Below are 22,140 nucleotides of genomic sequence, written 5' to 3' on the forward strand. Positions count from 1 at the left end.
TCCTCAGGGGTGATGCCTCTGGAAGTACCTGCAGCAAAATGTATGCATTTTTTGAGAAAAGAGTTCCAAGAAATAGTTGGTGTATAATGCAATAAAATTTAAACAAGCTCAAAAGAAAGATGTACAAAAGATAATGAAATTGATTAAAATTGAATAAACAGGAAATATCACACAAAGATATAAAGTGTATTAAGTTGTATGCAGTAATATTGGTGCACATTACAGAATACCACTGAAGCAATCAGTATAGATATAACAACACTATTACATGTGTGTGTGTGCTATACTAAGCAGTACAGAGCATAAAAAATTTGAGAGCTAAAGTAATGTGATGTGTGTCTATATTTATGTTGCTATATAAGCTGATAAGAGACCAATGATGCCTACATTTCTCATAAAATGTCTGTGATAGTACAGCTTTGTGTACTGGTACCTAATGAGGGTCTTTCCCAGCACACAGGGCAAATGTATAACCCCTCTGTAGGACCTACAAGCTGATATGTCCCATGTAAAAAAAATATTTCTAAGCTTGTTTCCTCCCTTTCCTGTATGTAGTCTAGTCCAGTTAAAGATTTGCTGTATCCAGGACTGTTTGTAAGTTTCTGAGACCCCAACCCTTTCTGCATTGGAGGGAAGCCTTCTAGCTTATCAGTGGGAGTGGTAAGCACTAGGTAGCTTATCTAAAAAAAAAAATGCCGCTTAGCTAGGGTTAAACTATTCCCGGTGCTATAAAGTCTGCTATTCAAATTGTCCCTTAGAACTAGCCAGTTTTAGTTTTAGCAATCAGATCTGTTTCTTTGAGCTCAGAACTTGTTCAGAACTCGTAAGTACTAAATAAGGTACAAATTACTACAGCACTCAACTTTCCTCACTTGTCTAGAGGAAAACAGTTTTTAGTACTTAATAAATAAGCACCTATCCTGGCATGTCTAAGGGTCAGCTCCGGTGTTTTCTCCTGTCTACCTCCTGAATCTGGGCATCTTGGGGCAATGCAGCAATTGCCTCATGTACACAGACAACCCTCTCCTCCTACCACCCAACACTACAACCTGTGAGAGATGCACTTATATAGCCAAACTGGAAGCAAAGCTGTCTTCACCCAAGACTGGACTAGACAGTCAAGAGGAGAAGGTAAACACTTGCACCACACTCATCACATAGTCCCTCAAAACCTACACCACCAAAACACACACCTACATTCACGGAGGCTCTCAATAAAAATCTGCCAAAGTAACAGGGACCTCCAAAGCAGAAACACAAGCAACCTCCACCCCCCCAACACAAACCAAAAGACACATAGCCCACAAACTCAGTGTGCCACTCAACCACAGTTGATAAGGCATGACAACGTACCTAACACTCTAGCCATAGGTGACTCTATAGTCAGGCACACTGATGTTCCACTCACCAGGCTAAACAAGGAGAAAGTTACTGTCAGCTGCCTGTTGGGTGCCAGGATTTGCCACATAACACATGCACTCAGGTCACTCCACAACAAGTACAAGTATGACTCTGTCATTGTCCATGTTGGTGTGAATGACCTGAGATGTGCCTCCCTGGACTACATGAAAAGAGACATGGAGGATGTTTCCAATCTTGTAGCCCAGGCAGGTATGACCCTAGCACTGAGTAGCATCCTGCCATCACCCAGAATAATACCACAGTACAAGGACAAAATGATTGACTTCAACAAATGGCTAAGCTTCTGGTGTCATTCTAAGGGGATCCATTATCTGTCTGCCTGGGATAACGTGATCGACAGACAAAGATGCTTTGCCAGAGATGGCCTGCACCTGTTGCCTTTGGGATTCCGGTTACTGGCTAAGGCTCTTGCCACCCCTATAGTGCCTTTTTTAAACAACTGAGGGTAATGCTACTCAGTGCTAGAAGTCTAAACCTCAAAATGCACTCACTCGAGGCACTCCTTAAAATGGAGGACATCAACATCTGTGCAGTGACAAAGACCTGGTTCAAGGCTTCAGACAGCATTACCAGGCAATAATTCATACCACACCTTTCGGGCACCTAACCTGGACCGAAACACTAAAGGTGGAGATGTGTCCATATTCATTAAGGATATCCACACCTCCAAGCTAATTGCTCAGCATAATGCATCCAAGATTATCCAAGTGCAACTAACTGTGGACAAGATCGCAATCCACATTATAGCTTGCTACAGATCCCCCACCATGCCCCAGGATTTCCACTCCTTATTTCTTGATACACTGGGAAATATTAGGGTACAACCTAACACCCTAATAATGGGCAATTTCAACTACCCCACCATTAACTGGGAAAACTACTCATGTACCAACTCTTTTGAGCAACGTTTTCTGGAATTCATAAACTCCAACGCCTTGGATCAACTTATCCACACCCCCACCAGGGGCAGCAATATCTTAGACCTGGTCATTACCAACATGGGCAACTGGTGTTCCACACCAGAGGTCAGATCCGACCACAAGCTAATCACCCTAGACATCCTCATCCCACCCCCACCCCCATTAGGGAAACCACCATAAAAGATTTCTCCAAAGCCAACTTCATGCTTCTTAAGACAAAAGTGGAAAACTTCACGACACCTATGCAGACGGACAATAGAGGTACAACTGCTGAATCCTACACAAATGCACTTTATAAGCACTTACATGAGTGCATGGATTGTGCAATCCCTAAAAGAACCAAGATGCTATCCTCCAAAAAAGGAAGCCAATCTGGTGGTCCCTTGCCATAAACAAACTCTACAACAGAAGAAAGAAACTGTCGCAAAAAAGAGTAAAATCCCATGATTGGAGGAACTCCCTGCCTCAATAAGAAGCTGAGATCCCTCATAAAATCCTCCAAAGCTAGTTACGAAAACAAAATCGCCACTGATTCTAAAGACAACCACAAAGCATTCTATAGCTATGTCAAGAATCTCAATGGCAACACTCAGATCTGCTCTGAGTTACTGCACAATGGCACTAAATATACAGAACCAACTGATATTGCCAACATCCTGGCAGATAGGTTCAGTGCTAACTCTACCCCTCCCTCACCCCCTAAAGGGCCCATCTCTATACCGGAAGAATGCAAAGTTCCTGTACACATGGCTGCACAGGTAAAAAACACACTCTCCAAAGCCAAGAACACAGCATCCATGGGACCTGACAACATCCCAGGCTGCTTTCTACAAGAAGTACAGAACAAACTGGCATCCTGCCTAAGTACCATGTTTAATCATAGCCTTACCTCAGGCTTTGTGCCCACTGAATGGTGCTCAGCAACGGTCATCCCACTCCACAAAGGGGGAGCCACCACGGACCCCAGGAACTACTGCCCCATTAGCTTGACGAGCTTGGTCTGCAAGGCTATGGAACGTATCATCATGGAACTTATAAACAATGACATTGGTAATCTCCAATCTCTGGATCCCCACCCAGTTCGGGTTTGTAAAAGGTGGATCATGTCTCCTAAACCTGATAGACTTCTTTGAAACAGTCACCAAAGCTGTAGATGAGGGTAAGGTGGTTCACACAGCCTGTCTAGATCTCGCCAAGGCTTTCAACACCATCCCCCACTCTGGAATTATAGTTAAACTCACTAAACTAGGTCTATAAATCCCTATGTCACAAGATGGGTTGCCAATTGACTCAATGACGGAACCCACACTGTGAAAGTAGCAGACTCCAAATCCGACTTCAGAGCAGTGACAAGTGGAGTACCACAGGGTTCAGTCCTGGGTCCTCTCCTATTTGGTATCTACTCTGAAGTACAGGCTAACACAGAAGGTATTTGGCTAACAAAGTTCACAGATGGCTGCAAACTAGGAGCCATAATCGAAACTTCTGATGATGTGGACATCCTACAAAAGGGCCTCACTGAGACAGATGCCTGGTGTCAAAGCCATGGCCTCAAGCTCTATGCCAAAAAGTGCATTGTCATCCCTTTTGGTAAAAACTCGGTACTCATGAACTACCACATAGGCTGTAGTCTACTTAACACTGAAAGTGTGATAAGAGACCTTGGGACACAGGTGGACAGTCACATCACCACAGTAGTCAGGAAATCCTTCTATGTGGCACACCTCATCACAAAAGGTTTCTCATCCAGGAAAAAAGAGGTCATTGTTCCCCTCTACTCATCACTCATTAGACCCATTATAGAATACAGTGCCCCTTTTGGTATGCACCTCACAAGACATCTACAACAACTGGAAAGGCCGCAGAAATACCTCACAAAGAGGATTACCAGCCTCAAACAGATGCCCTATGCAAACCATGTCAAAAAACTCCAGCTTTACTTCGTCCAAGCTACACTCTCTAGGGACCTAAACCTTGTCACAACAATAAACAGAAAATGATAGAGGTATAGATTCCTGTCCCAAAGACTTCCCATACTCTGGAACAAACTATCTATCTATATCAAACAAAGCTCCTCATTAGCACTCCTCAAGAAAAATCTTGATGATTGGATGGGAGATAGGAAATTCACCCCGGGGATCATTTCTGTGGCTCTGCTCAACAAGGGCACAGGAAATAATTTTATTGGGTGGCAAAAGCCAGGGTACCTTTTTGGCTAGGCTTATATAACCCCTAGGGCCAATAGCCTAGTATCTACCTATGATACCTTGTCCTACCACAGCCGTGTCTTGGAATGTGTGTGCTACACATGCTCCTGACAGTGTAAAATGTTATGGTTTTGTTATGTTTTACCATGTTTATCTTTTGCTCTTTCTATTACATATGATGACAAATGTATTTTTTTATTGTTTTGTTGTGGTCATCTGCTGGCAATTTTTTTTGCAGTTGATTAAACAGAGGTTCCTATTTTAAGCCACCCACCTTCCTTGATGTCACCTGGATGAGATCTGCCTACAGTGTTTAAATGCTTAATACTTCATCTATTACCTCTTCTCAAATTTCCTATTAAAAATCACTGTTGCCATAATGGAACTATCTTGTCAAAAAAAAACAAAAACAAATTTTATTTGTAAAACTATGGTTTCAGTTTATTGATTTAAAAATTTAAATTTCATTTTGATACAAGTCTCCAATTTGTACACATCTCAGTATTTTTCCATCTGATGTTTAAAACACTCATGAGAATTACTGCAGTAAGCCCACTGCCACCCATGTCAACACTTGTTTTATTTAATTAGTTGTATCACTAATCAATGACTACCTCACTTCACCCCTCCAACTTCCATGTGTTCTGAAAAGCAAAACATTGTCTTAGTTTTCAGCCCATCCCAACCTCAGCCATAGAAAAATTACTAGCCACGTTGAAAGCAACAACCTCAACTGTTGATAACCTTCCCACCGAGTCCTCAAAACAGACACAGAAGCATTAGCCTTCCCTGTCTCCATTCTAATCAACTGGTTCATAACTGAAAAGTATGCCCCATCCATCTGGAAAAAAATCCATTATTATACCCATTCACAAAGGTGGTACTTCAACAGAATTAAAGTACAGGCCTACTGCTATCCTATCAGCCCTCTCTAAAATCCTTAAGAAACATATTCACTTTCAGCTTATGAAATATATAACCAAACACAATCTCCTCTCCAACACTCAGCATGGTATCAGGCCCAACCACAGTACTACTACTGCCCTCCTCAACTTCACCAACATCGTAAACCAATACATAAGTGAGAGCAACCTTGTTTCTTCACTTTTTCTTGACCTTTCCAAAGCATCTGACAAAGTGTCCCCACCAAAAGCTCCTCTCTGAACTCGCAACACTAGGTATCAGTTACCTCTCCCTCACCTGGTTTCATAGTTATTTATGCAATCGTCAACAGACAACTAAATGGGAAGAAAACATTTCAGCATTTCAGTCAACCTCGGTTGGTGTTCTCCAAGGGTCTATACTCGGCCCCCTTCTATTTAATATTTTCATAAGTAAACTTCATGCCACTACAACATTCATCACTCTCCTACAATATGCCGATAATTAAGCCCTTATATGCTCTCCCCATCCATAACCAAATTACAGGAAATCACATCAAAAATCATCCACTGACATTGCAATGTGGATAAAAAATTTTAACTTGCTACTTAACCCCCACCACAAAAAAGCTATTTACTTCAAAACAACACCTTAATCGGAAATGAACATTTCATACCACCACAAGTAATAACATAAAAATAGAAATTAAGTAGCCAAACTAAATTACTCAGAGTTATAATAGATGACAACCTCAAATCTGATTACCTCATACTTCATTCCATCAAGAAAACTCACCAAAAACTCTTAGCTATAGGGCTAAACAGTTACTGACAGATCAAGCAAGGATTACCTTAGCAGCAACATGCCTCCTTCCTTCTCTATTGTATGCTTCCCCTATTCTTACAAATATAAACGCTATATATAAATACTAAATTAGCCTTCTGGTACTAGAAAACAACTAAACTTGCAACCAACCAACCAGCCTTATAGAGCACACTACTGCCATGCATTAAAACAATTAAACTGGCTTAATCTCCCAGACCAGTTGATATACTGAGAACTTATCACTGCCTACAACCTATTGTACTCTCCAGACATGCCCAGCATTACAGAAATACTCTACTGTACTATTCACCCGCTAGAGACCTTCGCGCTAGCAGTAAACGTTTACTATGTATCAGTAAGACATTCAGCACTGCTGGAGACTCTCTCTGCTTTCATTATGTGTCAAAACTGTAATGAAATTCCCACAGGTTAAAATAGAAAGCATAAATAGTTTCAAACCTTTGTTTAAACAGTACCTGTGTGAAAGATGGCTCTGTTCTTCCTGTTCACCTGGCTAGCCTTACACAGATTACTTTTCTGCAACTCTTACAGCCACTTTCCTTCCCAATCTTTTTGTACCTCATCACTCCTCCTCACACTGCACTTATTTCCCAAACTCTTACTTTTTCCTACTTCTCTCACATCCCTCTGCTAACTACAATTCCTCCTCTGTCCACTTCTCTTCCTGCTCATTTCCATAACTTATCATTTCATATATCTCTCTCTCTTATCATTTTAAGCTATGTTCTACTTCTCTGTCTGTAAGTTATTACTAAACTCAAAAACACTCCAGTTAGATATTTTCCCTGCAGCCATCATGCTATAAATACATTAATTGCTGCTGTATGTTATTTCTCTGTTCGGTAATTAGCCAGTTGATGTTAATTTCTCTCTTTTTGTGTTAAAATGTTAAGTTTTTGTAAGAAATATTTAAAAAATATTTAAAATTCTTGTAAGATCATGTATTGATGTTTTTACCTTGCAATTATAAATGTACATCATGTGTAACTTAAATGTGAAGCTTTTTTTCCCAGGCCTCTGCTGAAAATGGGTTTTGCTCAGTCTGACTTTTCCCAGTCAACAAAAACAAATAAATAAATATGATATGTTCATGCTTTAGCACAGTTAAATGTAAAATGCTGGCTGAGACTAAATGTCATGTCCAGGTATGAGATGCTAGGAGGATAAAAAAAGTGGAGCATAAAACTAAATGTTCAGAGAATTACTGAGTGCAAAGTAATGACAGGGACATAAAAGCATTCAGTGGTAAGAGCTGAAATAATTTTAAGTAAATATGGAAGGAGGAAAATTGAAAATATGAAGCTACTGCAATGATTTAGGCATACAGTGCTGTTAGTTTATCTTTTTCCTTGTAGTTACAGTGATCCTTTTTGTAATGTACCCAGTTTTCTCAACATCCTTAACCCTTTGATTAAATACGTACATTATTAAATCACTGAATTACATTTTTCCAATGACCCCATAGAGCTAAGTATATAGTGTTGAGTAGTTCTAGGTTTGTACTGTACTGTATAAAGTAATTACTTCATTCTCTGCTTCTCTGTATGGCTTTTGAAAGACAGCACTGTGATTTAAAATGCTTCTAGTGTGGGGGAAGTGATGGCTGTGAATGATTAACATGGTGCATGTAGAATCCAGGCAGTGATATTTTTAGGAGAAAGTTATTTGTGTGTGTGCGTAACTGCTCAGTCTCCTTTTTATTGTTACAGTTACATCTGTCCAAAGAACATTGCTGAAGAGTTGGATCCCACATTTAAAGCTAAGGACAAAGAACGGTCTGGTGAAGCTGCCCCCGTCACACCGCCAGGTGAGTCAAGCTCTCAGCGCTACTGTGTACTGTATTGTCTTATCAGAGAAGCAACGATTCCTTTCCTTTTCTTTTCTCAGGTCTTGGCAAATTAATCAGACCCTAGAGAGATGTATGACTATAAGTTATAAAGCAGTTGTTGCTTTTGGCTTTTGCAGATCTATGTGCTTCCTAGTTCCCAAATCCTGGATTCTTGGCCTGGGAGGAAACAGTACTGAAGATATGGGTGTAATGGAACGTATTGCACTTTAATAACTAATAAAAACAATTTAACTGTCTCCCAGCAATGGAAAATCCTAACATGTCACTTGTGATTGCTGTGAAAATTAGTGTTTATTGACTATTCAGGCCACTTGAAGAGTTGCTGATGTGTCAGACCACAGGAACAAGCAGAATACCAGACAAAATTAAAATGGAAACATTGTAGTGAAACACAGCTGAAGAAGAGCGTGGTTTGTTTAAGAGTAGTTTTATGTAGGATATGGGCACAGGTTTGAAAGTGAATGTGGTGATATGTGGTTTTTGGGCAGGGTTGGGATTAGATGCGGAGGAATCCTTGGTTAGAGATGCTGTACTTTCTATAAAATAAAAGTTGAACGTATTGCAGTTTCGAGTGGTGAGTTATCAGAAGAGGGGTTTGGGTTGAATTTTTGGCTGAGATGTAAGATTTCTTTAATGGATGTCCAAATGTTTTTTTAGGGTTGTGTTTGGTATTATTCTGAAAATGATTATAGTATTTTTTTGTCTTGGTTTCTTTGCTTTTTACTATGATTACTAAGTATTCTGACGTTTTCAAGATATTGAGGTGCTTCATATTTTTGCCATTCTTTCCATGCTACATTCTGTATCCTGCATTAACATTCTACCATTTTTGGATAGCCAGATTGCATGATTTGTTTTCAGTCTCTTCCTTCTAGGAGGCGCAAGGCTATTTAGGATATTTAGGAAAAATTGTATTGAATTCAATTATAGCAATGTCTAAAGGGAGGATTTTTAGGAAGTTCCATTTATTAGATGATAGTGTAGTAATGAACATTTCTGGGTTAAACGTGGAAAGGTTACGTGCTGTTTTATAAATATGCTGTTAAATTAGATGTGTGAGATACCTGGTCATACAGACTGGGAGGTGATCACAGAGGAAGTCTGACATTGTACCTAGGGTGGAGGATTTGCTAGTGTCTGACACTAGGATCCAGTCTAATAGGGAATTTGATGTCTTGCTATAATGTGTGGAGCTATTGATTAGCTGTGTGAAACCATATACATTCATGCTTAGATGTAAAGGAGTTAGGGTTTAGGTCCAAGCAACTGACAGTCACATCACCTTGTAATATTTTTGTTGTGGAAATGTTATGGATGTCCAGGGTAGGATATCTTCCAGTATAGCTGTATTGTCTCCAGGGGGGATATAAAGGACAGTGATACATATTTGTTCATAACTGTTTAAGGAAAGCAAAGAGAAGCTCTGTCGAATTGAATTTTGGTTTGCTGTCAGGGGAAATATGGTAAAAACTGGGATTCATTAAAGCAGTCATTACAGATGATATTATAGCAAGGAGGTATACATACGTTTGTTGCCATTTATGCTGGGTTTAAACCAAGTTTTAAATTACAGTGAGGCCATCAGGCTTATGTTAGATAATCTAGGCTTTTGGTTCAGCACTTTTATTTCTTATGCTTATAACATTTATTGCAGCAACAATTAAATCACCAGGGTTGGGGAATGTCTGTTATCGGGTTATAAAAGTATAAGAGAGAATTATCTTTGTGCTGATTGTGATAGGTGGGGCCAGAATTAGGGTGTATATCTCCTCCTAGAAGAATTTTACAATATTGAGGAATTATGCATACTTCTTTTTTGGAGAAAATTCTTGCACTTAACTTTGTTTTGTTTTGAGTTGAAGTGCAATTAATTAGCCTATATTTGAAATAAAGTTGAGGGCAATATTAAATATGTTAGGTGCAATGTGCAGGACAGTGGAAGAGTCAGATATGGTGGATTTTGAAAGCAGGAAGAGGATAGGTAAAGAGAGAAGTATTTTCTATAAAAAAAGAGGTATGTTGTCCTGGTATCCTCTCTGGAATGTAAGGAATAGAGTGGTATTAAAGGCTAGAGTATAATGATGTAGACAAAGAAAGAAGAAATGAGGGTTTATTTGGGAAAAGATAAAGATACAATGTTGAATAAATAGGTACTATTAGGGATGGGCCATGGTGGCCTAATGGTTAAGGTGTTTGCCTTACAAACACAAGGTACAGGGTTTGAATCTCAGGGGGATAACTGCTGGGCTTAAAATTAAATGCGCAGGGCAGTTAGCCTAGTAGCTATAGAACCTACCTATGAACCTATGGGTGTGATTATAAATTGATGTACTGCAAAACAGCATGGGGGGGGGAAGATAGTTGGAATGGGAGTAAAAATTAAATAGAGATAGGGAAGTAGGAAACAAGAAACAGAAGTGTACAGTGGATATAAATGTTTACACACCCCTGATAAAATGCCAGGTTTTTGTGATATAAAAAAATGAGACCACAAGAAATCATCTCAACACTTTTCCTACCTTTAATGTGACCTATAACCTGTAGAATTCAAATGAAAAACAAACAAATCTGTTAGGGAAAAAAATATAAAAAATAGAAAACGTACAATACGCTGGTTTCATAAGTGTGCACACCCTTAAACTAATACTTTGTTGTAGCACCTTTTGATTTAATTACAGCATTCAGTCCTCTTGGGTAGGAGTCTTTGCCCACTCTTACTTGCAACAGCGCTCCAAATATGTCAGATTGTGAGGGCATCTTTTGTGCACAGCCCTCTTCAGGTCACCCCACAGATTTTCTATTGGATTTAGGTCTGGACTCTGACTGGACCATTCCAAAACTTTAATTTTCTTCTGGTGAAGCCATTCTTTTGTTGATTTGGATGTATCCTTGGGGTCATTTCATATTAAAATGTGAAATTCCTCTTCATATTCAGCTTTCCAGCAGACACCTGAAGCTTTTGGGCCAAAAGTGACTGGTATTTGGAACTGTTCATAATTCCCTCCACCGTGACTAAAGCCCCAGTTCCAGCTGCAGAAAAGCAACCCCAAAGCATGATACTGCCACCACCATGCTTCACCTTGGGGGGATGGTGTTCCTTTGGTGATGTGAAGTGTTGTTTTTGTGCCAAACCTACCTTTTGGAATTGTGGCCAAAAAGTTCAACCTTGGTCTCATCAGACCATAAAACATTTTCCCATATGCTTTTGGGAGACTTGATGTATTGTTCTGCAAATTTTAGCCAGGCCTGGATGTTTTTCTGTATAAGGCTTCCATCTTGCAACCCTACCCCGTAGCCAGACATATGGAGAATACAGGAGATTGTTGTCACATATAGTACACAACCTGTACTTGCCAGAAATTCCTGCAGCTACTTCATTGTTGCTGTAGGTCTCTTGGCAGCCTCCCTGACCAGTTTTTGTATTGTCTTTTCTTCAATTTTGGAGGGACATCCAGTTCTTTGCAACGTCACTGTTGTCCCATATTTTCTCCACAGTATAACGACTGTCTTCACTGTGTTCCATGGTATATCCAATGCTGTGGAAATTTTTTTGTACCCTTCTCCTTATTGATACCTTTCAACAATGAGATCCCTTTGATACTTTGTAAGCTCTCTGCGAACCGTGGCTTTTGCTTTAGCAGGCAACTGAGTATATGTCAGGAAAATCCTACTAGGACAGCTGAACTTTATTTAGGGTTAATCAGAATCTCTTTTATTGATGACAGGTGTATACCCAAGAAGACTGAATGCTGTAATTAAATCAAAAGGTGCATGAACAAAGTATTAGTTTAAGGGTGTGCACACACAAAGTACAGTTTTGTACCTACCATAAATGTAGATGTTCGAGTGCTCATACAGCTGCAGTCATTACAGATGGGTTATCCTGCCATCAGGCAGGTCCTCGGTCAGCCGAATTCCAAAGTCTAGGTCCGGCGTCAGTTGTCGTCACTTCTTCCCTGACGTCAGAGCGGCAGGGGTATAAAAGAGGCAGCCGACGCCATTTTCTTCAGTTTTTCTTGCCCCAGATGTCAGGTGCCCCCAGAAGGAAGGCAAAACATAATATTATGCAAACATGCAATGTAGATAAATCAAAAACAATAGTTGCAAGCAAATACACCATAAAAGAATACCCCAAATAGGTTGTATGATAAAGGTGTTTGCCATAAGGCCTGTCCTAAGAGGGGATGGAGGGAGGGTAACCTGGACTGCAGCTGTATGAGCACTCGAACATCTACATTTATGGTAGGTACAAAACTGTACTATGTTCATCGTGCATACAGCTGCAGTCATTACAGATGGGTAGAATCCCAAAGCTAAGTAAGGGTGGTAGGTACTAATTGGAATTAGGAGGGGCTAGGATGCCCTGCAGGACTGCTGTGGCAAAGCCCGCTCTAGATTTTGAGTATAGTGGAAGGTAGTAGTGCTTGGAGAAAGTGTGCACTGAACTCCAAGTAGCTGCTTCCAAAATGTCCTTGGTAGGGACCCCCCTGAGGAAAGCTGCAGAGGTAGCTGTAGCCCTGGTGGAGTGTGATCTGATGTATACAGGCACAGGTTTTCCATGAAAAGAATAACAAAAGCGTATGCAGTGGACTATCCATTTTGAAATTGTCTGTTTGGAAATAGCCTTTCCTTGAGCACCTGTAGCATAGGACACAAAGAGCTGCTCAGATTTCCTGAATGACTTTGTTCTGTCCAAGTAATAATGAAGTTGTCTGTGAATGTCCAAGGAATGTAGTAGCCTCTCTCCTTTGTTCTGTGGATTTGGATAAAAGGTAGGTAAATGAATAGTCTGATTCAAAGCTACACTGGATACTACCTTTGGCATGAAGGTAGGGTTGGTTCGTAAGGAGACTCTGTCCTGATGGATAATGATGAATGGTTGCACAGCCATGAGGGCCTGTAGCTCTGAAACCCTGCATGCTGAGGTAATGGCCAGAAGGAAGGCTGTTTTCCACGACAAGTATTGTAACTCTGTTGAAGAAGCCGGCTCAAAGGGAGGCAGGGTCAGCTTTTCCAATACAAAGTTGAGGTCCCAAGCTGGGACCGGTGGTTGCCGTGGGGGGTTTATATTTTTTGCCCCTCTGAGGAACTGCCTTAATAGAGGATGTGAGAATAAAGGAGGATCTGTATTGTATTGTGCAGAAATGGCTGAAGCGTGGATCTTGATGGAGGAGAAGGAAAGGCCACTGTGTAACATCTCAGCTAGGTACTGTAAAATTTGAGGTATATTTATTACCCAAGGTTTCTGACCCTTTTCTTGATTCCAGGAACAAAATCGTTTCCATTTGGCGGAGTAGGTTTTTCTAGTAGAGGGTCTTCTGGCCTCCAAGATGACATCCTGCACCTCTTTGGAGAGGAGAGTCTGTTGGGAAATTAAGGTATTCTCCATGAAGCTAGATTTAAGGTTTTGAGCTGGCTGTGAAGGGTTTTGTAGTTGTGCTGGGACAACAGAAGAGGAACTAGAGGTAGTATCCATGGTGGTGAGTGTGACAGGCTCTTTAGGAGTGGATACCAGTGCTGTCGTGGCCAGTCTGGAGCAATGAGAATCATTTGTGGCCTCTCTGCTCTGGCTTTTAATAGAACTTTTGTCAGTAGAGGAAGAGACGGGAAGGCATAGACTGTCAATGTTGTCCAATTGAAGGAGAGTGCGTCCACTTTCCAGGCCTGTGGATGATAGGTCCTTGAACAGAATTTTTTCAACTGGTAATTTCTGTGGGTAGCAAATAGATCTATGCCTGGCTGTCCCCATGCCTGAGTTATCTTTGAGAAGACTTGAGGATGCAATTTCCATTCGTGTGGGTCTGTCATATTTCTGCTTAAGTTGTCTGCCAGTGTGTTTTCCTTCCCTGGCAGGAATTGTGCCTGTAGTTGAATTTGTAATTCCAGTGCTGTGTTCCACAGGGTCATGGCTTGCCTGCACAGGGGGTATGAATGAGTTCCCCCCTGTTTGTTTATGTACCACATGACTGTGTCTGTCCTTATCAATAGCTGGCCTGGATGCAGTAGGTCTTTGAAGGTCATAAGAGCATTTTGCACGGCTAGCATCTCCTTTTGGTTGATGTGTAGGTGCTTCTCTTTTTGGGACCATTTTCCCTAAATGCACTATCTGCCATGTGTGCTCCCCAGGCGTAGTCTGAGGCATCCATTGTGATGATTTGAGTTGCTTGAGGTAAACAGAAAGGGAGACCTGTGTTTCTTTGGCATGCTTGAGCCCACCACAAAAATTCCTTTTGAAGGCATGGAATGAGTGGTATAATTGTTTCCAAGCTGTGGCTGTGTTGAGACCATACGATTTTAGGTACCATTGTAGTTTCCTCATATGCAGCTTTGCACGTGGTATCAGTAGGATGCAAGATGCCATGAATCCCAGAGCCTGCAGGACTTTCCTTGCAGTTAGTCTGGTTAAAGCTGCCATTTTGTTGAAGTATTGAGACAGTTGCCCTTGTTTGTCTGGCGTGAGGTAGGCCATCTGGGTGGTTGTATTTAAGCTGGCACCCAGGAAAATTATCTGTTGAGAAGGTATTAGTTTTGATTTCTTTTTGTTCACTGTGTATCCCAGGTAGTTTAACAGTTTTATTACAAACGCCAGATGCTGCAATAGAATGTCCTTGCTGTCCGCTTGGATCAGGCAGTCGTCCAGACATGGGTAGATTTGTATTCCTTGTTGTCTGCAGAAGGCAATTACTGATGCCAGGCATTTTGTAAACACTCTGGGCACAGTAGATAAGCCAAAGGGCAGTGCAGAGAATTGGTAGTGGGTTGAACCTGCAAGAAATCTGAGGTATCTTCTGCAATCTTGTCTGATAGGGACATGCAGGTATGCCTCCTTGAGGTCCAACGTTACCAGCCAAGACGCCTTGCCCAGCATGGGAAGAAGCTGCTGTAATGTGAGCATCTTGAATTTTGGTACCTATAGATATGTGTTTAGGATGGATAGGTCTAAGATGGGTCTCCAATCTTTGTCCTTTCTTGGTACCAGAAATAGTCTGGAATAAAAACCTTGACCTTGTTCTTTTGCAGGTACCTCTTGAATTGCTTTCATATCCATGAGAGCAGAAATTTGTCTTTGTGCCTCTGCTCATTGATTTTGTGGCAGGTTTGGCAAGCCTCTCATTTTTGGAAGGGTGTGAAAGTGGAACTTGTAGCCTCTGTCTATAATGTCCAGAATCCATTTGTCTGTTGTAACAATGTGCCAGTTTTTTGAAAATAATGCCAGTTTTCCACCCAAAGGTGCTGCCATTATAGCTTTGTTTGGCAGGCATAGGGGGAAGTCATTGTGTCTGTTTTCTAAATGACTGTGGTCTATCTTCTCCACGTCTTGGGGTTGGTGCTTGCCACTGTCTAGCTCTGTAAGATCCTTGAGGTTGTCCTCTACCCCTTGGATGTCTGTATCTGCCCCTTTGAGATCTGTCCGTGGCTGGAAAGGACCAATTTTTTGAAGGCCAGTTCCTGCTGAAGCATGGAGGTTACACCTGCAAGAAATCTTTAACTGTTTGCATAGATTTCGCTTTTTCCTCCGTTTTCTTTAGTACCTCCTCAGCTTTAACACCGAACAATACATCTTTTTGAAGTGGTGCATCTAATAGCTTTGCTTTGACATGATCTAGTAAGGATTGCACTTTGAGCCAAGCATGTCTACGTATGACAGACCCTGTGACAGCAGCTCTACATGAGGCCTCTAAAGCATCAAAACCACACTGCAAGGTATGTTTACCCACTTGCTCTGCTCCATGCAACAAATCCTACAACTCTTTCAAATCTGGTTGTTCTGTTTGCGTCATTTTGCTTTTCAGCTGAGATAACAAAAACTGTTGGTACTTTAACATATGAAATTGACAGTTTAATGCCCTCATGGTTAAAGTGGTTGATGTATACACATTTTTCCCCACCTTTCTAATGCTCTGGAATCTCTCTCTGAAGGTAAAGGGTTTTTAGCAGTAGAGGCCTTTATCCCCTTGGGACCCTGTGCGATTGTTTCTGGGTCAGCAGTATGGCTTTTATAAAGGAACTGGTGGAATCAGGAACCCGGTAATACCTGTCTGGTTTAACAGGGGCTGGAGGTAAAGAATCTGGATTAAGACTGGCTTCTGCGTACACATCATCCAAAATATCTAAAACAGGAGGGATAGCCAGGGGCCTAGGGCCTATGCTGGGGGAGCAGTAGAAATTCCCTGAGCCTTTTCTTGGAATCTGAGTAATCTTGGCCTTCCCAGTGGAAGTGCTCCCTCAATGTATGCAGGGTTTCCCCAAAAGAGTAGTCCTCAGGGGGGAGATCGAGGGAATAGACTCCTCAGCATCAGAGTCTTCAAAAGGGGAATAGACATAATCCTGGTCCTCAGAATGGTCTGAGGTAATAGAAGCCTGGTCTGAGGAAGGGTAGTCTTCCTCCAATCTGGGTCTTTTGCAGAAGGGGGTTGAGAACCCCTGATGAGAGTTATCAAATCCTCAGCCATTTTAAGCATCTGTTTTTTAGGCATGGGGCCTTGAGAGGAGGTCTGAGGACCCTGCTTTTTAGTTTTGATAGCAGCTTTAGATTTAGTGAAGGATTTAATAGAGAAGTTGGGAGGCCTGAAGACACCTTCAGAAATGGCAGGCCTCACTAAATTTTCGGTTTCCCCGCCAAGAGTGGCGTCGATATCTGCCGTGGGAATGGAGACTGAGGAGCCTGCGACCTCGGGTACTGAAGACACCTGTAAAATAGCTTCATCGGTAGTCAGGGGCTGCGTAGGCACCTCGCTGAGAACCGGAGAACCGGTAGTCGGCCTAAACGTGGTTTCAGTACTCGGTGCAGACCTTGGATGTCGGTCCTTGTCTTTGCGTCTTTTGCCTAAAACTGGCGTCGGTGTATCCGACGACATGATATAATTAAATTTTTTGCCAAAATAATGAAGGGCAAACTCCGCCCGGCGCTTAATAGTGCGTTTGTTAAACCTAGCACAAAAATGGCAGGCCGAGATGTTGTGGTCTGGCCCTAAGCAAGGTATACAGAAAGAGTGAAAATCCTTATGCGGTATTTGCTTCCCACAAGAAATGCAATTATTAACTTTGTCTGACATCGGTCGGAGGCAAGAAAAGTTTCCCCAATGGGGTACTTAGCTTTAAAGAAGACTTCGGCTGAAATACTGTTCGTAAATCTCAGGAGCTGGCCGACCGGCACTTGCGAACTGCTTCTGCTTCGGGCACCGTGCGGCAAGAAAGACTGAAGAAAATGGTGTCGGCTGCCTCTTTTATACCCCTGCCACTCTGACATCAGGGAAGAAGCATCGACAACCGACGCCGGACCTAGACTTTGGAATTCGGCCGACCGAGGACCCACCTGATGGCAGGATAACCCATCTGTAATGACTGCAGCTGTATACACGATGAACATCAAAGTTTTAGTTTAAGGGTGTGGACAGTTATGCAACTAGCGTGTTGTACATTTTTTACTTTTTTATATTTTTCCCCTAACAGATTTATTTGCTTTTCAATTGAATTGTACAGGTTATAGGTCACATTAAAGGTGGGAAAAGTTTTTACATGATTTATTGTGGTCTCGTTTTTTTTTATTGAAACTACAGAAGACTCTGCGAGTACGGCAGCTGCACAGTCTCAATGTAGGTAAAGGCACCTCAAAAAAGTAGAAAGACCAGCATACAATGGCACCAAAAAATACTTTTAATAAAAGTATTATTGAAAAACAAACCGGTTTCGGCTGTATGGATACAAAGCCTTTATCAGTGTGAAATAGCAGCAAATTAAGAAATACTTTAAATACAAAAAGTATAAGATGTGATCAATTAAAGATGCCCATTAAGTCCTGGTTTAAAGAGACCTCCCAGTTTAACAATCTATTTTTTTCTCCATAATGTTTAACAAATCATGCCAACCCAATTTATTATTCCTGGGTCTCATGATTTTATCAATAATAGTGGAATTAAAATAGGCATTTTTGTGTGACAGGGTATGCTTATAAAGGGCATTAGTTTCTTTGTGGTGTTTTATCTCACTAAGGTGTTCAGATATTCTGAATTTCAGGGGTCTGGAAGTTTGTCCTATATAGAAAACTGAGCAATTACAACTAGCTAGGTAAATCACCCAATCAGAAGTGCAATTAGCAAAAAATCGGATATCGTGGACTTGGGGGGTGTTTTGACTGCTGAAACTTTTAGTTTTGAATATCCTGGGACAATGGACGCAATGGCCACAAGGGTGGCAACCAATTAAAGGGCCACCTAACAAGGTGGTTTGGGTTGATTTTGTATTGAGAGACTGCCCATGTTTGAAATGGTTGAAAAATGCAGCAAGATTTTTGCCTTTCCGGAATGAGAAAAGACATCTTTCACCCAACAATTCACTCAGTCTAGTTTTACATGTCAAGGTATTCCAGTGTTGTTGTACAATATTCATTAATATCTTGTTGTTGCATCCATAGGTGGTAATTAGTCTTGGGGGCCCACCGCCTCTATCACCCTTTTCTTTATAAAGAAGAAGGTTCTCACGCTCCATATTGTCTACCACATGTTTTGTGTGTATGACTTGACCCATTTTGTATCCTCTGTCCCTGAATCTAAGCACTAAATCATCCCTAAAATGTGCATAGGTATTGCTATGCGTTTCATTGTCATGAACTGAGATTTAGGGATATTCTTACAGATATGGGGTGGATGAAAGCTGGTGGCATGGAGAAGCGAATTGTTTTCGGGAACTTTCCAATAGACTTCAATGGTCAATGTGTGATCAGATGCTCTGGAGACCAAAACATCCAAAAAGATAATTTTGTTTTTATCATAGTTGATCATGAATTCAATTCCCCATTTGTTATCATTTAGATATGTGATGAATTCCAAAAGGTATTCCGTATCCGATCTCCACACCAACCAGCAATTATCCAAGTATCTTCTCCAAATATCCATTTCTTCTATATACAAGTTATGGGAGTTATCATAAATAATCTGTTCTTCAATATAAGCCATAAATAAATCGGCATATATTGGTGCAAAAGATGCTCCCATAGCTGTGCCTTTTATCTGTAAGAAGCATTTTTCCCGATAGAAAAAAATGTTCTTTGTGAGCACATGTTCGGTGAAACACAGTAACAGTGTATTGAAACCAGGTTTGTACATTTCTGTTTTATTTAACCAATATTCTAAGGCTTCTAACCCTGCCCAGTGTGGAATGTTGGTATAGAGAGATGTGACATCTAATGTACACATCAACCAATCTGGTTCTAATTGTACCTCAGAAATGATCTGAATAAATTCTGTGGTGTCTCTGATACGTGCTCTAACACATTTGAGAAGTGGTTGCAAGTATATTTGGTAAGGAAAAGAGACAGAGGTTCAGTGAGTGAATTTCTGCCGGAGGTAGGTCTACCAGGGGGATTCTTTGGCTCTTTATGTATTTTCGGCAGAAAATATATGTGTTGTGGAGATGGGTTAGTTGTGTTTTGGTGTTAGTACTAATAATGCCCTCTTCTATAATGCCCTCTTCTACTGCTAAAGAAAGGAAATCATCGATTTTTTGTTTAAAGAAGGGGGTAGGGTCAGTACTAAGATGAGTGTAATAACGTACATCAGACAACTGTCTATTAGCTTCCTTGTCGTACTGATGCCAATCTTGTACAACTACAGCCCCTATTATGACTAACTCATGGTTATTGGCTAACTTGATGATATTGTCCATGGATGTTTAGGATATAGTATTCGCCAAGCGATTATGATTCCTAAACTGAAAGTGAAGATCCTTTATGATAGCATTTTGGAATAAGGACACATTGTGATTCATAGGGGGTATAAAGGAAGACTTATGATATTTAAAGTTATCAATGATCTTTGAAGTTGTCTTTTCCTGAAAAAATAATTTTAAATTAAGATTCCTGCAAAATGAAAGTATATCATTAACAAAATTTTCTTCAGAAACAAAAAAAACAGGTATGAATGATGGTCCTTTATTCAGGATTTCAACATCTGAGGCAGTGAGGGTATGAGTAGAAATATTGGTTATATTTACATTTGTTCCTTGTGCACAAACATTTGGAGCAAAGTCTCCATATTGTCTACTTCCACTGTGTTTCCTGCCCCCCATCCTCATCCTAGGTGTAAATCCTGTAGGGCAGTAGAATTCCTTCTTTTCATAGGGGGGCGAGCCAGTGGCACCTACTGAATCAGTCTCTAAACCAGAGGATGATTCCTTGCCTGATGTATCTGTGTTGTGTGTGGAGCCCTTTTTTTAAAATAGATTTGGTACATTTCCTTTTAAAAGGTGTCATATTATGTTGAGTGAATCGAACATGTTTATCCTTACCAAAGTTGAAGGGGTTCCTTTTATCATAATCCCCTAAATTCCTAAGGAACTTCTTTTTCTTTCATTCCTTGAGCTGGGTTTCCAGAGTGATCAACTCTTTACCAAGATTCTTAAGACTACTATGATATATGGGTTGTCCTAGATACATTTTAGCCATGTCACATAACTCTATGGCTAGAGTCATAGAGTCATATCACATAACTGGGTGATGGATTCTATCTCTTTGTCTATGATCCTGTTGTGATGATTAGCTAGTATCTCCACAAATTTAAGAGAAGCCTGCTGTTGCACCCCCCCCATTGTTTCATTAAAATGTCATCAGGATTGCTGACTAATGGTTGTGTGCGAATACGTAAACCACATGGTGTTATGCCTTTGGATAAATAAGCCTGAAAAAGCTTGTAGTGCCAAACATTATTACATAATAAATGCGTATGTTTGTTTAAATTCAAAAAGATGGTCTCACAACGTTCGACATTGGGGCAAGCAGCAGTGCCTTCCACATTCTCTCCAAGCATCCCTAGTCCAAAGACTGATAAGTCCTCCCTATCAGAAGCAAGGCCCTTTAATAAATTATCCAATTCCATAATATATATGAAATATATAATAGAATAATGACTAAATGGGCCCAAGATCAATATTAAACTCAAAATTTTCAAAAACAGAACCCAAAAGTTCTAGAATATTAATAAACAAAGTAGCCATTGTGTTATTGTAGCTGAAAACAATGTATTCTTTTTGTTATTATATTTTTATATGTAGAGAAGACCCCGGCCGATTCATACCTAGATCAATAAGCACTAGTCCAAGAATAATATGGTCACAAAGATATCACCAAGATATAATACAACCCATAGTACTGTATTATATATAACAATAGGCCATAAGCCGATCATTGTATGAACCAATAAGCCCCAGGTCTGTAAAAAAGGCATACAAAGTCCAAATGTAATGTTATACAAACTGTTTCTAGAGTCAATGGTCTACAGTGACTAGTGTAGGGATGAAAATGGGAACATCAATAGGAGTTGAATGAAGGGACTCCCTAATGCTGTGCCCCAAGGCCAAAATCTGTGGAACTAAGCTAAGAAATAATAAACAGTAATGTGGTCCAATACAAGCTTTTCAAGGGCTGAGCATAAGAGGCTTAGCTTATGTGTTGATATTAATCAACATTTAAGAAGTATAATCATAAACATAACCTATAATTATGTCTGAACGTAAGAAAAAATATAGCATAATTCTCTAGGTCCAGCTAGTTATGCATATCTGTAAGGATAAATCCAAAATCATGGGTATACCCAGCCAAAAGACTAGAGTCCCTGAAGACCTTAAATAAATAATGCCAATGTTTGCAAAACTGACGGCATGAACAATCTTCATAAGAAAGTGAAAAAAGCAAATATCTAACTAATCTAATAGAATCAAATCTGTAATAGTCACTAGACCACAAAGAATATGAAGGTACAAAATGTTAAATCCGTTAATGCAAGAAAATATGTAACAGCCTATGGTCAATAAGCACTGTTCATAAGAGAACCAATTCCAAAAATGAGTAAAGTTCCCCAGTCTGTAAATCACATTGTTGACAATCTTTGTTTCTTCCAATACAAATACTTGTAAACAAAGTTATCAATCAGAAAACATAGATCGATATGGCAAATAATTTTATAAATCCAAAAATATATTTATGTGCACATTCCCATGTTTAAGTTGAAATACCAAACAC

The 22,140-nt window shown here is 40.4% G+C and overlaps 1 protein-coding gene across 8 annotated transcripts in view; it reads left to right on the top strand.

Annotated features, from left to right (window-relative positions):
- Positions 1-22,140, top strand: part of LOC122789190 (coiled-coil domain-containing protein 50-like) — a 1,862,880-nt gene that overhangs the window by 1,798,218 nt on the left and 42,522 nt on the right. For all 8 annotated transcript variants that reach the window (XM_044056454.1, XM_044056452.1, XM_044056453.1 and 5 more), the window contains one exon: positions 7,987-8,084. In XM_044056454.1, the coding sequence (XP_043912389.1) occupies positions 7,987-8,084 (98 nt within the window). The remainder of the gene's footprint in view (positions 1-7,986; positions 8,085-22,140) is intronic.

Source organism: Protopterus annectens, chromosome 14.part0, assembly GCF_019279795.1.
Source record: "Protopterus annectens isolate FY-2018-M chromosome 14.part0, PAN1.0, whole genome shotgun sequence".
Classification (NCBI taxonomy): Eukaryota; Metazoa; Chordata; order Ceratodontiformes; family Protopteridae; genus Protopterus; species Protopterus annectens.